We start from the raw sequence: 16091 nt of genomic DNA, 5'->3' as shown, positions 1-16091 counted from the left end.
TGACTTTGATGACGGTCAGGTAATGATAGTTCACTGAAAGTGTGTTTGGCTAACACATTTAGAAACTTTAAGTTGTGTTCTTTGATAATTCTTAATAAGAGACTATAGAATCTCATAATACTTGTTAACATTTAGTAACCATCTAAAACCAAGTACTTTACAGATACTATACAGATAGTAACCATCCAAAACCAAGTACTGTACAGGTACTATACAAAAAGTAACCATCCAAAAACAATACTAAACAGAAAGTAACCATCAAAATACTGCTAGGTAACAACTAAATACAACGTGTTCAACGTGTCAAGTCCATGTCAATATGAGTACTACCCTAAAAAATTATATATCTCTGGATAATCTTCAAAGTCAATACCTATTAAATTCTGGATGGAGCAGTGGATATGAAATTTCTACAGGACCCCACTTCATCTTTTCTGTACCAATCAAATTTTGTTGCGATTGGCTGAGGTTTATAAAAAAGTTTTGTTAAATTGTAAACACGAACTAGTGTTGATGCTAACTAAGAATCGTGGTGAGTCTTGAACAAACCAGAAATGAAAAAACTTTTAAACTGAAAATTACGAAAAAAACCTGGAAAGTTCCCCATGTAACTCTGAGCTATTTTGCAAAAATTAAGATGTACGATATTATTAAAAGTTGTGTAAACCTACCAATCGCATTCCAGAGTTGGGATTTATATGTTAACCCCAAATTGGGGTATGGGAATCAATAGAGCTGAAATGTGAAATTGTCGGTTAACCTTGAAAAACCAAGATTTGCCATAATTGGATTTACACTTAATGGAGAACTTATCACAAATAACTTATCAAACTTGAAAGTTCACATGAATTCTGAGTCATTTCCATAATAATCTGAATGTCGATTTTAGTAAGAATTAGTATGCTCACCTATATGAAATGTATACAAGATTTCAATCTAGTTACTATAATCGTGAATCAAAACCATTTTTGACCCCAAATGAATTTAAATTGAAGACCCCTATTATTGTGGTTGATCTTTCATATCAAAACGAATCAGTAAATTAATTGGTCCTATTGATGTGAGAATTTCAATAGAACTAAAGACACCAAGTCATAAAAATTAATCTGAATGTTGATTTTAGTAAGAATTAGTATGCTCACCTATATGAAATGTATACAAGATTTCAATCTAGTTACTATAATCGTTAATCACAACAATTTTTGACCCCAAATAAATTTATTTTGAAGACCCTTATTATTGTGGTTAAGCTTTCATATCAAAACGAATCAGTAAAAATTGGTCCTATTGATGTGAGAATTTTAATAGAACTAAGGACACCAAGTCATGAAAATACCCAAGCTTACTGTCTCCTCATATATGACCGTTTAGTTGAATATAACCCACTAAACGGACTAGTACAACGAGTTGTTTAACATTAGAAAAATGTTGAAAGATATTGTATCGATTGATGTTCAAGGTTTCTTTGATAATAATAATAATTTTATTCTAAAGGAAATTGGAATTGTATTCGAAAAAGATCCAAACTTGAATAATAGTTTTTTAATAGAACCACCATATGATTTTACTATGCTAAATACCAAATCTCGAAAGACTGCAATTTGGTTAACCAATACACATCACAAAATTTTTTGGAATGATGGAGAAAATAGATTTCCACAAACTCGAAAGTATCTAAGGACAATTACAAGCGGAAAACAAATTATTTGTAAAGGTGTGGAAAAGAAACGATTTCTAGAGAAGTTTTTTGGGAGTCGTCAGCTCATTGATATCGAGGAAATGGGCTGTCCGTCATTAAACAGGTTTAAAGGAAACCGGTTTCCCTATTGTGAAACACACCTTAAGGGCGGGGTTTGTGCTCTTAACAAAGCATACATTATTTTGACATTTTTTAAAAGTAGCTCCAAAACAATAAAATAATTTGTATACATCATTTTAAAGTTGAGACTAGATGTGTAAAGACCTATAAGAAAATAAAATTAACCAAATGAAGTTTCATGAGGAAGTTGACCAATTTATTAAACAATTTAAAGGAGAGATAATTGGTCAGCATTTTCAATACCTTCTAAACACAAAAACTATGTTCATGAATCGAGGTGGACATGATCTCACTACTACGAATTATGGTGAACACTTTACATTTTGTAATCCAGAAATGACGTCGGAAACGTGCGCCTGCTTCTTCTATGCAAATCGTCGGAATCAAAGCAAGAATCAAATTAATTTCAATATATAATCAATCATGTTCGCAATACCAATATAATGAATAAATGTATTATTATGCTACAAAATACACTTCTGACTTTTTATTTCGAGTTAAATTTACAGGTATGGAGAATGGAAAATATTTCCTTGACTGAGATATGTCGGCTACTTGCGAGCTAGCAGTCAGCCGTGAGGTCGTTGGCGTGAGGCCCATGATCAATGGGCGTGCGCCTTCAGACTTGTGCATGTGTCCCTTTTATTCCGGTCAGGTAATAGACAGGTGCGCATGTTCGGGTAGCTCTTGCTTGAATCCCTTTTTTGATATGTTTATGACCCGTTTGTGGAAAGGAGAGAATCTTAGAGAATTTACCAGTTAAACCTTCTGGGGCGGAAACAAAAATGTCTGTTTGAAAATATTCGACATCTGAGAATTATTAACTTGTGGGATTCATTTTATTGGGGTTCTTTTGATTTCTAAATTAATTTTACAGTCATAGGAAACGTTATTCCCCAACATGATCGGACATGTTCCTCTAAGGCAACCATCTTTAGATGTTTTGGGTTTGCGACCTTTCTCACGTGCACAGCAACACCTGCTGAATATTAATTGCTAATAATGAGGAAAAGGATACATGATCAATATTGTCACATGGGGATGTGGGGAAAGTGTGCGACCTTTCTCCCGTGTACAGCAACACCTGCTGAATATTTATTGTTGATAATAAGGCAAAAAGGTCACGTGATCAGTATTGTCACATGGTGGTGTGGGGTTGGGGGCAATTAAGTATACTCTTTATAGACATGATCGTGACATTTTTATGAGTTCAAAGTCCATTAAAATCACTTAATTTATTGGATTATCCTAATTGTCCCAGAACCCGCATACGTTAATGAAGAGGCGGGGGTCATTAATATGTTAATCAGTGAGAGGCGGGGTCATTAATATGCTAATTAGTAAGGGGGCGGGGGCCATTAATATGCTAATTGTCCCAGAATTCGCGTTTCCATACTACTAGGTTGTACTGAGATTGTTCATTATAAATCAAAGTTCAAAAAGAAGAAGAAAATTAATAAAAGTAAATATGATGATAATTCCAGGCAAGCAGAAGGAAACGAACGGAACAACTCAGTGAAAACGTTTAATTATATCTATAATAATAGCAACTGTATTTCAACTGACAATTGGACAAAGTATTGAAATAAATCCCATTAAAACACAAAATGGATATCTTGCATTTAAAACAGGATCAATAGAAATCCCAACTAATTATGAATACTTACTTAAGTGTAAATATAACAAAAACAGAGCATTTGAACATTTTATAAAAGAATCCGATTTAATGATGTTATCCAAATCCGATATTTAGTAGAAAAACTTAAAAGAGAGGTCTTTTCAATATCATAGGAAAAGTTTACAAATATCTATTCGGAACTTTAGATCAAAATGATACAGATGAGATGGAACAGGAAATCAAAAATTTGGTAGATACTAGCGTTCAAAACACTGATCTAAATATGATTATCGATGTCATAAACAACGGAATGGAAATAATTAACAAATTCAAAGAAAAAGGAGAAAGAGATCAACAAGTCAGCGTTTTAATATTTATTTTACAACATTTTACGGGTTATGTAGAAGATATCGAATAAGGAATGAAAATGACAGGATTGGGGCTATTTAATCCAAAATTATTAACACACGATTATTTAAAAAGTATGAACCCTGAGAAATTGTTGAAAATTGGCTTAAAACAGACACAAATGAAATTTTGATTATTTCCCATATTCACTCAGAGATAGTCAAATTTCCCTGTTTTTAAATAATTCCTATTTTATTGACATGGAATATCCCTAAAACATTGTTGAATCAAAATTTCATTATTAAAGAAATTTCAATAGTTGGAAGTAACCTCGTTAAAATCCTTAGTTGTTCAATACAAATAGACGAATTCACTTTTTCAAATTCAATGTTAGAATACACACAGAGTGTTTACTTAAATAATAATATAACAAAATTGAAACCGTTACCTTATATCAAACAAAAGAAATAATAGAATCACATAAAAAATATTATAATGTATTTCGAACAATTACTTTAACAACTTTTGTAATCATTATTATACAGTGGTCGGCATAAGTATTTTGACAAAATAAAAGTTAAGTATACTCATAACTTGAATTTACTTCTTGTAAACTATAGGCATCAATGGAAAGGTAATTTCAATGCCGTTTGAATGATACAATACATTTCTTTACCCATTCAGTACTTATTGAAAAGGACGAATTTGTGTAAATCAACTTTGAAATTAAAAAAAAAAACTTTTTTCCTCGTCTTGAAAACTTAAATTTTTTGATGCAAAAAGTTTCTTCAAACAAAAATAATAGTAACTGCAAAAAGAATTTTTCAAAAATCATTTTTCTTATATTTTTTATGAATTTTTGAAAATGCTTAAAAACAGGCATTTGAGCCATATTTTTGTCTTTTTCATACAAATTTTTTCCGACATTGTCACTTTCAAAAAATCATAAAAAATATAAGCAAAATGATATTTGAAAAATTCTTTTTGCAGTTACTATTATTTTTGTTTGAAGAAACTTTTTGCATCAAAAAATTTAAGTTTTCAAGACGAGGAAAAAAGTTTTTTTTTTTAATTTCAAAGTTGATTTACACAAATTCGTCCTTTTCAATAAGTACTGAATGGGTAAAGAAATGTATTGTATCATTCAAACGGCATTGAAATTACCTTTCCATTGATGCCTATAGTTTACAAGAAGTAAATTCAAGTTATGAGTATACTTAACTTTTATTTTGTCAAAATACTTATGCCGACCACTGTAGGCATTTTATTGTATTTATGGTATAAATTTAAGAGCATACATAAAAAATTTATTGTAAAATATGTAAAAGCAATGGAAGAATCACCAAAGAGTACAGAAATTGTAAACGATCTACCCAATCAGATTAACATAGAAGAAAATGCAATGGCATACCCAGGACTATCCACCTGAGGCCAAATTTAACGGATGGGGGAGTGACATATCCATAGCACCACGTACTCCTATGTACATGTCCACACACCCACACATACATACTCACATTATGCAGATCCAAGTCTTAAGTCCAAATTCCAAATTTAGAGAATCACTCAATAGCAATAAGTCCCACTCACAAAAAGCTCTAAAGCTTAAAACCGAGGTATGATCATAAAAGAAGTAGGAGTTAGAGAGCGAGTTCAGTTTGAGATTTGTCAATAGCAAGTCGGTGTTCTTCCAATCCAAAAATATTGTAACCAGCTTAAGAATAAATTATATATTTCTAAATTTTTCTATTAAACTGATGGTGCAAACATTTAATTATATATATGTTGAAATAATAAAGTACAAAATAGTAGGACCTAAACAATTTTGAGCAAGGCCGTCTTAAAATAGTCCTTAAGGCAGGAAACTTCACAACAAGGAAGGAAGCTATCACAAAGTACATTCAATGCAGTATATAAACAAGGAAGAACGCTATAGTCGAGTACCTCGACTATTAGATACCCGTTACTCAGCTAAGGAAAATGGAGGTATGCAAGCAGCAAAGCGAGATTGAAATGTGCCACCTACCGGCGGTAGACAAATTTAAGCATTGCAGGCGTTAGAGTGGGCGTGGCAAAGTTTTTTTTGGATCAATCGATAGGTATTGACCAGACCAATACATTTGAGTTAAAATTTGTTATCTAGCATGACAATTGTGGGCGCCACAGACTTGGGCGGTTTGTGGGCGTTAGAGTGGACGTGGCACATTCGCGTAAAAAACTTGCGCTGCGCTCAAGCCTACGGAATCTAAATCTGAAATCCCATTTCTCCATTTTTGTAATTTTCCGAGATATCCGCGTTCATATTAACGATTTTTTGAAGTTTGTGGGCGGTTTGTGGGCGTTAAAGTGGCCTATCATGCCTATCAATCCCATATAAATTGTGCGCCTATTGAGCGCTGAGTGATGAACTTTTTGCAGTGATTGAGTGCTCAATCAGCGCTGAATGGTACTGCAGGTTGTCCTTGCATTCATATATGTAAATGTATATGTGTGTATGTATGTGTGTATTGGGAAAGCCATGCGGTTTGTATTGCGCATTAGGCTTACTTAACAATAAGTAAATATATTTGAAAATATTAATAATTAATATGTTTTAAAATATATTATTTTGTTTAAAGAAGATACATACTTATTTGTTCAAGAGCTGTTCACGAAATTTGTCCCAAATTACTATTGGTACGAGGTTGTCGGATACGGAATATATAAAATATTTAATCTTAAGAATATTTTTAACCCTCCTATTCATATGTATAGTCTTAAAGATAAAAACTATGTTAGGCCAAAACAATTTTAATAAGTTATAACTTTAAAATAAATGATTTTATTTGAATAAAAGACAATAACAGAACTCTATTTATTTTTACGATTTGTACTTCACTTTTTTTGCCCTAGAAATTAGGCTGGGGCTCAAAATGTGGGGCACTTGTCAATGCTGACCCAATTCTTCGGCCGTAAGATGCCTTAAATGTAGGCATTGGGTTTCCTTATAATTTTAGGCAGTCAAGTGCCAAAAATTGTCCACATTTTAGGCCATTAATGACCTAAAGTTTTAGGTCATGGAGTCCTAAATTTTAGGCCATACATGGACTTAGCTCCAGATTTAGGCCAATTTTACCTAATTTCTAGAAAATTGTTGGGCATTTTAGGTCATTTTTTTCCGGGGGTATATTCATTACGGACGGAAAGATTTATGTAAATATCTAAATATTGAAAACATAACATCTACTGCACACCACCACCAAACCTTAGGTACAATAGAAAGACGCCACAGAACGCTTAACGAATATGTTAGATCGTACATCTCATCATATAAAACAGATTGGGATGTTTGGCTTTTATACCTTACATACTGTTTTAACACTGCACCCTCGATGGTACACGATTACTGTCCATACGGACTTGTTTTTAGTAAGTCTCCCAAATTAAACATTTCATTTAACAGTAATGATAATATTACACCTTTATATAATAGACAAGATTATGCCAAAGAATCAAAGTTCAGACTCGAAAATGAATATAAAAGAGCACGAACAATGATTGAACAAAATAAAAAACGGCAAAAAGAAATATATGACAAAAACACTAAAGTTTTATTAAAAAATGAAATAGGTCATAAGTTAGATAAACAGTACTTAGGACCCTACGTAGTAATTGAAATTAATAAAAATGACAATATTAAGATAAAAGGCATTAAGAACAAACAGCAGGTGGTACATAAAGACAGATTAAAAATGTTTAATACGTAGAACATAAAAACTTTTTAATTTCATTAAATATTTTTTATTGCCTTATCAACTTTAACATAGACATTCGTAACATGAGCAATTTTCTTAAAAACCCATTTTAAGATATGATATCTTAAAAATATTTTGTAACTTGGTAATGAAAAAATAAATTTGAACCTTGTACTTAAATAAGTACTACAATTATATTTACTTAATATTAGTTTAGGTATTTTATTACTTGTTCCAAGTTGTCCCTTGGCTACGTACGAAGTTGGCTATCAAGCTACATTCGGCAATGGTTTTCTGACTGTTAAAAATATAAATCTTTTAAAATATTGTATTTATTCGATGTTTTCTTAGATATATCATGTCTTTGCTCAAGACAGTACAGCACTGGATGCATGTTTATAAGCATTTTTTACAAAATTTGCTAATATGTGTTTATGTATGAATCCCATTGAGGCCGCACTCAAGTTAACATTAAAGAAAAAAATCTAAAAAATATACTTAATAATATTTTTCTTGTTTTTTAATAAGTATTATGCATTTATTAACGCATATGATTTATTTTCAGATAGCGTTAAAAAGTTTTTTGATTTTTTGTTGATGCTTGAATGTCTAATGTTGATCGTGGTTGTCCCACATAACCCTCCCTTTCTAGAAACATGCCGACATTTATAACGAAATATTTTGAAAAACGTTATAAAACCAAAAGTACAATCAAATTGAATGTAATCTATTAAATAAATCTAATATTACAAAAAACGATATATAATTTCAGGAATATATATACCTATAAGCAGTTTATTTTGTGTCCCATATAAAAATATCGTGGAGGTTGCACTTCACATTAAAAAGAAAATATAAAAAATGTATTTTTAAATCTGTTTATGTTTTATTAAGCAAATAGATTCACAAGCCTAGCTAATTTTTGTTCATCTCGCATGTAATATTTTTTAGTTTTTTTCTGATGCTTGAAAGTCTTGACCATCCCTGCCGCATAGCAGCTCCATCACATTAAAAACCCCACCCAATCCAATATTTATTAATTTTATTAATTCTAATTTACATCAAATCACAAAAAGTTACATAAAATTATTAACTCCACTTACGAAGGAACGAGTCGAAATGTTATTTTTTTATTTTAATGTTGAAGCCTGCAGATAAAAACAAGGAAGAACGCTATAGTCGAGTACCTCGACTATCAGATACCCGTTACTCAGCTAAAGGGACCAAAGAAAAATGGAGATATGCAAGCAGCAAATGCGCCACCTAGCGGCGGTAGACAGATTATAGCGTTGTGGGCGTTAGAGTGGGCGTGGCAAAGTTTTTTTTAAATCAATCGATAGGTATTGACGAGACCAATACATTTCAGTTAAAATTTTTTATCTAGCACAAAAATTGTGGGCGCCACAGGCTTGGCCGGTTTGTGGGCGTTAGAGTGGGCGTGACAAAGTTTTTTTTGGATCAATCGATAGGTATTGACGAAACCAATACATTTCAGTTAAAATTTTTTATCTAGCATGAAAATTGTGGGCGCCACAGATTTGGGCGGTTTGTGGGCGTTAGAGTGGGCGTGGCATATTCGCGTGACAAACTTGCGCTGCGCTCAAGCCTACGGAATCTAAATCTAAAATCCCGTTTCTCCATCTTTGATATTTTCCGAGATATCCGCGTTCATACTTACGATTTTTTGAAGTTTGTGGGCGGTTTGTGGGCGTTAAAGTTTGCGTGGCAAACTTTTTTTTAGGTCAATCGGTAGGTCTTGATGAGAACAATACATTTCAGTTAACATTTTTGTTCTAGCATCAAAACTGTAGAAGCCACAGTTTTGGGCGGTTTGTGGGCGTTATAGTGGGCGTGGCACTCTTCTGAGTGCGCAGGAATCTCAGGAATCTGCATGCCTAATTCCAGTATTGTAGCTCTTATAGTTTCCGAGATCTCAGCGTTCATACGGACAGACGGACAGAAGGACAGACGGACAGACGGACAGACGGACATGGCTAGATCGACTCGGCTAGTGATCCTGATCAAGAATATATATACTTTATGGGGTCGGAAACGCTTCCTTCTGCCTGTTACATACTTTCCGACGAATCTAGTATACCCTTTTACTCTACGAGTAATGGGTATAATTAGTATCTCATTGATTGTAATTTGTGGTCCTGAAAAGGACCGATTTGTACAAAGTATGTTAGCGCATTGGCAGCACGCACACTTAAGCACGCTCGCCGCGAATGCGACGGGCCAACTGGATGTCTTTGGGCATGATGGTGACACGCTTGGCATGAATGGCGCACAAGTTGGTATCTTCAAAGAGGCCAACCAGATAGGCCTCGCTAGCTTCCTGCAGAGCCATCACTGCCGAGCTCTGGAATCGCAGGTCAGTCTTGAAGTCCTGAGCGATTTCACACACCAGACGCTGGAAAGGCAGCTCGAGGATCAGGAGCTCGGTACTCTTCTGGAATCGACGGATCTTACGCAGGGAAACAGTTCCAGGGCGATACCGATGGGGCTTCTTCACGCCTCCGGTGGCTGGTGCGCTCTTGCGAGCGGCCTTAGTAGCCAGTTGTTTGCGTGGCGCCTTGCCACCAGTCGATTTCCGAGCGGATTGCTTGGTACAGTTTGGAAACAGTTCCAGGGCGATACCGATGGGGCTTCTTCACGCCTCCGGTGGCTGGTGCGCTCTTGCGAGCGGCCTTAGTAGCCAGTTGTTTGCGTGGCGCCTTGCCACCAGTCGATTTCCGAGCGGATTGCTTGGTACGGGCCATTTTCGAGTTCACGTTCACTTCACGTTTCAAAACACAATAAACGATAGCTGCATTTGCTACCTACTTATATAGCAAAACGAGGATGGTTGAAAAGAGAGGGAAGCAGAGGCCATCTCACTTGTCGAGCAGAGAGCGGTGAGCGAAGAGCGGGACGCACATATCGTTCGGACTCGCTCGTGTTTCTGGGGTTTTAGGTATAAATAAGAGTGCGTCGAAAATCAGGAATTAGTTCTTCAGTGACTTTCGTTTCGTGCAGTGTGTTAACAGTAGAAAATAGTGAAATATGACTGGTCGCGGTAAAGGAGGCAAAGGCTTGGGAAAAGGAGGCGCCAAGCGTCACACTATAGGCTGGCTGACCACTTTTTGTGGCCAAAAATCCATTTTTCGAAAGTCGTTAATATTAAAATCTAATGACGTCAAAGTGTTGGGAAAACTCCAATGTTACGTAACAGAAATTTTAACAGAGTCACGATCTGTTAAAGTATCGGCTGTTAAAACAGCTGTTCGGTGTCACGGGCGCACTAAATCTACTTTGTGAAAAAAAGAGTCGGTTTAAGATTATAAAAATAAGGCACCAAACAAAGATTTTACCAAACAAGTTATAATGGCATCGAAAGATAGCGGTTTGTACTTTATGTTTATGGTCGTCACAAGTTGGATTTGTTTGTGTTGTCCCTGTAATTGAGTGTTTTTTATGTCGCTTTACGTGTATAAATTTACAATAAAAACTAACTTTAAATAGAGATATACAGTGAGTTTCACCTAGTTTCACCTTAATATTTACACTGTGTTGTCGGTAGTTCAGTTCGTGTTCATATGAATGCTATCCTAAAGTGCACTTTTGCGCACTTTCGTCGCAATTTACCTTTTTAGGTCACAACCTCAGATTGGCCAATACAAAATTGTTTGGGATTTGGAGTTCTGGAGAGACAAAGCAGGCAATATTTGACAGATTTAGACCTTCGATATCTGGTTCAGATGCTTATGAGGATGTTTTAAAAAAACAAAGCGAGGCTTTTTGTCATAGATTGTCCCGTAAATAGACATCTTGCAAAATAAATTTGAGTCATTTCAAAAGAAAGTACTTAACTTGGCTTACATCCCACATTGAGGCTTTCATAAATGGCAGGCCAAAATTGCTTTATTTGTTGCCGGGAGCAAGGGCTCAGAGAAGAGCAGCTTCAAATTTTATCAAACCCACGGCTGGGAATATTAAATTATTAATAAATCCACCTAGTGGGGCTGCGCGTAAGGGCGGTAACATGTAAAAAATGGGCGGTGCCACACCTTTTTTCTACATATATGTTCATTATATCAATATAAATCCAAATCAAAACAAGAAAGAACGCTATAGTCGAGTGCCTCGACTATCAGATACCCGTTACTCAGCTAAAGGGACCAAAGGGAAATGGAAATAAGCAAGCAGCAAAGCAAGACTGAAATGCGCCACCTACCGGCGGTAGACAGATTTAAGCGTTATGGGCGTTAGGGTGGGCGTGGAAAATTTTTTTTTTGGTCAATCGATAGGTATTGACGAGACCGATACAGTTCAGTTAAAATTTTGTATCTAGCATGAAAATTGTGGGCGCCACAGGCTTGGGCGGTTTGTGGGCGTTAGAGTGGGCGTGGCATACTCGCGTATCAAAATTGCGCTGCGTACAAAGGTTCGGAATCTAAATCTGAAATCCTGATTCTATATCTTTGATAGTTTCCGAGATATCCACGTTCATATTTACGATTTTTTGAAGTTTGGGGGCGGTTTGTGGGCGATAAAGTGGGCGTGGCAAACTTTTTTTTAAGTCAATCGATAGGTATTGATGAGAACAATACATTTCAGTTAAAATTTTTATTCTAGCATCGAAACTGTAGGAGCAACAGTTTTGGGCGGTTTGTGGGCGTAAAAGTGGGCGTGGCACTCTACTGAAACAAACTTGCGCTGCGTAAGAAGCTCAGGAATCTGCACGCCAAATCTCAATAGCCTAGCTCTCATAGTTTCCAAGATCTCAGCGTTCATCCGGACAGACAGACGGACAGACGGACAGACGGACAGACGGACAGACGGACAGACGGACAGACGGACAGACGGACATGGCTAGATCGACTCGGCTAGTGATCCTGATCAAGAATATATATACTTTATGGGGTCGGAAACGCTTCCTTCTGCCTGTTACATACTTTCCGACGAATCTAGTATACCCCTTTACTCTACGAGTAACGGGTATAAATATACACCTTTATATTAAGTTTTGTTTTTAGGGTAAGTATTTTCTTATCTATTTTTATATTATTTTTTATGATATAACAAGAAATTTCTCCAAAAAGGGGCGTTGCCACGCCTTTTTTCTGCCCTGAAGAGGCAAGGCCGCACCCTGTACGGCTTCGGCGGTTAAAAAACTAGTACAGCTTGTACTTCATTCAGCAATCGGTCCTTTTCAGGACCACCATTCAAATTTTCGAAGGAGACAAATTTTCAAATAATTTTTTGATTTATTGGGATACTGACCGGGAACTCGAAAGTTGATACTGCATATACATATTGCATTAAACCAAAATTAAATTTCTAATGGGTATGGGTTCAGGTATGTATTTTGTAGAGGTTGTGCCGCTTGCAGATACAGCATTAACGGAAATGCGTCTTTTTGGCGACGAACTTCTTAGAATATTCCAGATCTTATTTCTGACCAAGTGCTATTCAACGACATTTCTTGTTTTAATGATATGATATACGTATTGGAAAATCTTCACTTCTTTGGTAAAAACTTGGTCGTCCTGAAAAGGACGGTTGGGTTTTATTTTTTATGTACAAGTATGTAGTAGGCTCCGCATTTAAAACGTTTAAGCCTTCTTCTCGGTCTTCTTGGGCAACAGAACAGCCTGGATGTTGGGCAACACTCCACCCTGGGCAATGGTGACGCCGGAGAGTAGTTTGTTCAACTCCTCGTCGTTGCGGATGGCCAGCTGCAGATGACGAGGAATAATCCTAGTCTTCTTGTTGTCACGAGCAGCATTGCCAGCCAATTCGAGAACCTCAGCGGCCAGATATTCCATCACAGCAGCCAGGTAAACTGGAGCGCCGGCCCCAACTCGCTCGGCATAGTTGCCCTTGCGGAGCAAACGGTGAATACGGCCCACTGGGAACTGAAGACCGGCACGGTTAGAGCGGGACTTTGCCTTTCCCATCACTTTGCCACCTTTTCCACGACCAGACATTTTTCTTTACGAAAACATTTTTCTTTACACAATGAAAACGAATGCTCGACGAGCCCCGGGTAGCCACATATTTATACTTTTGCGTCTGCCTGCGCGTTCATTTAGGGGTGGGTGCCTTAGACCTGAAAACATTGCTGGAAAAAAAGTATAAAGCTGAACGCGCTTGGGCACCATTATGATCAGTGAGTTGTGTTTGTGAAATCATAAGTGAAGTAAATAATGCCGCCGAAAACTAGTGGAAAGGCAGCCAAGAAGGCTGGCAAAGCCCAGAAGAACATCACCAAGACCGATAAGAAGAAGAAGCGCAAGAGGAAGGAGAGCTACGCCATCTACAATTACAAGGTCCTGAAGCAGGTCCACCCTGACACCGGCATTTCGTCGAAGGCAATGAGCATCATGAACAGCTTTGTGAATGATATCTTCGAGCGCATTGCTGCCGAGGCGTCTCGTCTGGCTCACTACAACAAGCGCTCGACCATAACCAGTCGGGAGATCCAAACGGCTGTTCGCCTGCTCCTGCCCGGAGAGTTGGCCAAGCACGCCGTCAGTGAGGGAACCAAGGCTGTCACCAAGTACACCAGCTCCAAGTAATTTTCTCTTGCTGCGTATGGGGAGAAACATTTTACCAAAGAAACTACATTTTCAATATACCATTTGCCAATCAAATTCGTGATATAAGTTCAATTTGTGTTTTTTTTCTGAAGAACTTATTCTGGAGCTTATTCTGGAACCCGTTACTCAGCTAAAGGGACCAAAGAAAAATGGAGATATGCAAGCAGCAAATGCGCCACCTAGCGGCGGTAGACAGATTTAAGCGTTGTGGGCGTTAGAGTGGGCGTGGCAAAGTTTTTTTTTAATCAATCGATAGGTATTGACGAGACCAATACATTTCAGTTAAAATTTTTTATTTAGCACAAAAATTGTGGGCGCCACAGGATTGGCCGGTTTGTGGGCGTTAGAGTGGGCGTGACAGAGTTTTTTTAAATCAATCGATAGGTATTGACGAGATCAATACATTTCAGTTAAAATTTTTTATCTAACACGAAAATTGTGGGCGCCACAGGCTTGGGTGGTTTGTGGGCGTTAGAGTGCGCGTGGCAAACTTTTTTTTGGATCAATCGATAGGTGTTGACGAAACCAATACATTTCAGTTAAAATTTTTTATCTAGCATGAAAATTGTGGGCGCCACAGGCTTGGGCGGCTTGTGGGCGTTAGAGTGGGCGTGGCATATTCGCGTAACAAACTTGCGCTGCGCTCAAGCCTACGGAATCTAAATCTAAATTCCCGTTTCTCTATCTTTGATATTACAGACGGACAGACGGACATGGCTAGATCGACTCGGCTAGTGATCCTGATCAAGAATATATATACTTTATTGGGTCGGAAATGCTTCCTTCTGCCTGTTACATACTTTCCGACGAATCTAGTATACCCTTTTACTCTACGAGTAACAGGTATAATAAAAACCTTACAATTTCATTAATTATAAATTATTCAGCTTTATTAAATATAATCTCATTATACAAATTTTTCTTTAAGAATCTCTTTTATTTTATTACATATATGTATATATGGCCATACCCAAAACAATTTTAATAATAATTGTTCAACCAATATTAAAAAATAAAAAAAAACAAGGAAGAACGCTATAGTCGAGTACCTCGACTATCAGATACCCGTTACTCAGCTAAAGGGACCAAAGGGAAATGGAGATATGCAAGCAGCAAAGCGACGGCGATAGCCATATTTAAGCGTTATGGGCGTTAGAGTGGGCATGGAAAATTTTTGGAAATACAGTTCAGTTAAAATTTTGTATCTAGCATGAAAATTGTGGGCGCCACAGGCTTGGGCGGTTTGTGGGCGTTAGAGTGGGCGTGGAATATTAGCGTAACAAACTTGCGCTGCGCACAAGGCTACGGAATCTAAATCTGAGATCCCAATTCTCTATCCTTGATAGTTTCCGAGATATCCACGTTTGTGGGCGGTTTGTGGGCGTAAAAGTGGGCGTAGCAAACTTTTTTTTTATCAATCGATAGGTATTGATTCTAGCATCAAAACTGTAGGAGCCACAGTTTTGGGCGGTTTGTGGGCGTTAGAGTGGGCGTGGCACTCTACTGAAACAAAGTTGCGCTGCGTAAGAAGCTCAGGAATCTGCACGCCAAATCTCAATACCATAGCTCTCATAGTTTCCGAGATCTCAGCGTTCATCCGGACAGACAGACGGACAGACGGACATGGCTAGATCGACTCGCTGAATGCGATCTTGAACCTCCCTAGAAAGGGAAAGGGCCCATGGAAAGGGCCAAATCGGCAGCTATTCGACTGAGGGACACCGGGCAGTGGTAAGCCCAATTTTAATGGCCTTGCTAAGATTCTCCAACATAATAATTCGATTCCGAAGATAACGGATCTATGCAAATCCATTGAATATAGTCACACACCCTTTGAGGCCCTGATTCCAGATAGAGAGGAATGGGAGCAGGGCCGACCGGGCACAACGGAATTAAAAGGACAAGTTGGCGGAGGTGTATACTCCGAACAATTAGATATCAGAAAGTCATTCAGGCTCCCGGGCCACTTGTAGCGTCTTTCAGGCGGA

The 16091-nt window shown here is 37.2% G+C and overlaps 3 protein-coding genes across 3 annotated transcripts; 1 reads left to right on the top strand and 2 right to left on the bottom strand.

The window, feature by feature from the left end:
- Positions 1–9691: 9691 nt before the first annotated feature.
- Positions 9692–10281, bottom strand: LOC119559590 (histone H3-like). The gene is made up of 2 exons (XM_037872604.1): positions 10177–10281; positions 9692–10124 (listed from the first exon to the last, which is right to left on the bottom strand). Exons 1-2 carry the CDS (start codon positions 10279–10281, stop codon positions 9729–9731), a joined length of 501 nt encoding a protein of 166 aa, XP_037728532.1. The 3' UTR covers positions 9692–9728.
- Positions 10282–13116: 2835 nt separating this feature from the next.
- Positions 13117–13491, bottom strand: LOC119559589 (histone H2A-like). The gene has a single exon (XM_037872603.1). It carries the CDS (start codon positions 13489–13491, stop codon positions 13117–13119), a length of 375 nt encoding a protein of 124 aa, XP_037728531.1.
- Positions 13492–13710: 219 nt separating this feature from the next.
- Positions 13711–14082, top strand: LOC119559588 (histone H2B-like). The gene has a single exon (XM_037872602.1). It carries the CDS (start codon positions 13711–13713, stop codon positions 14080–14082), a length of 372 nt encoding a protein of 123 aa, XP_037728530.1.
- Positions 14083–16091: the final 2009 nt, after the last annotated feature.

This window comes from Drosophila subpulchrella, unplaced genomic scaffold (genome assembly GCF_014743375.2).
Source record: "Drosophila subpulchrella strain 33 F10 #4 breed RU33 unplaced genomic scaffold, RU_Dsub_v1.1 Primary Assembly Seq25, whole genome shotgun sequence".
Taxonomy (NCBI): Eukaryota; Metazoa; Arthropoda; class Insecta; order Diptera; family Drosophilidae; genus Drosophila; species Drosophila subpulchrella.
Note: the sequence above shows the minus strand (reverse complement) of the source record. Positions and strands in the feature narration are given on the sequence as shown.

Excerpts from the sequence above, each read along its gene's own strand:
- LOC119559590 (XM_037872604.1), bottom strand. The coding sequence starts at position 10,281 with ATGGCCCGTACCAAGCAATCCGCTCGGAAATCGACTGGTGGCAAGGCG. Across the intron at positions 10,125-10,176 it reads GCGCACCAGCCACCGGAGGC|CAATCCGCTCGGAAATCGAC; the intron begins GTGAAGAAGCCC and ends AACTGTACCAAG.
- LOC119559589 (XM_037872603.1), bottom strand. The coding sequence starts at position 13,491 with ATGTCTGGTCGTGGAAAAGGTGGCAAAGTGATGGGAAAGGCAAAGTCC.
- LOC119559588 (XM_037872602.1), top strand. The coding sequence starts at position 13,711 with ATGCCGCCGAAAACTAGTGGAAAGGCAGCCAAGAAGGCTGGCAAAGCC.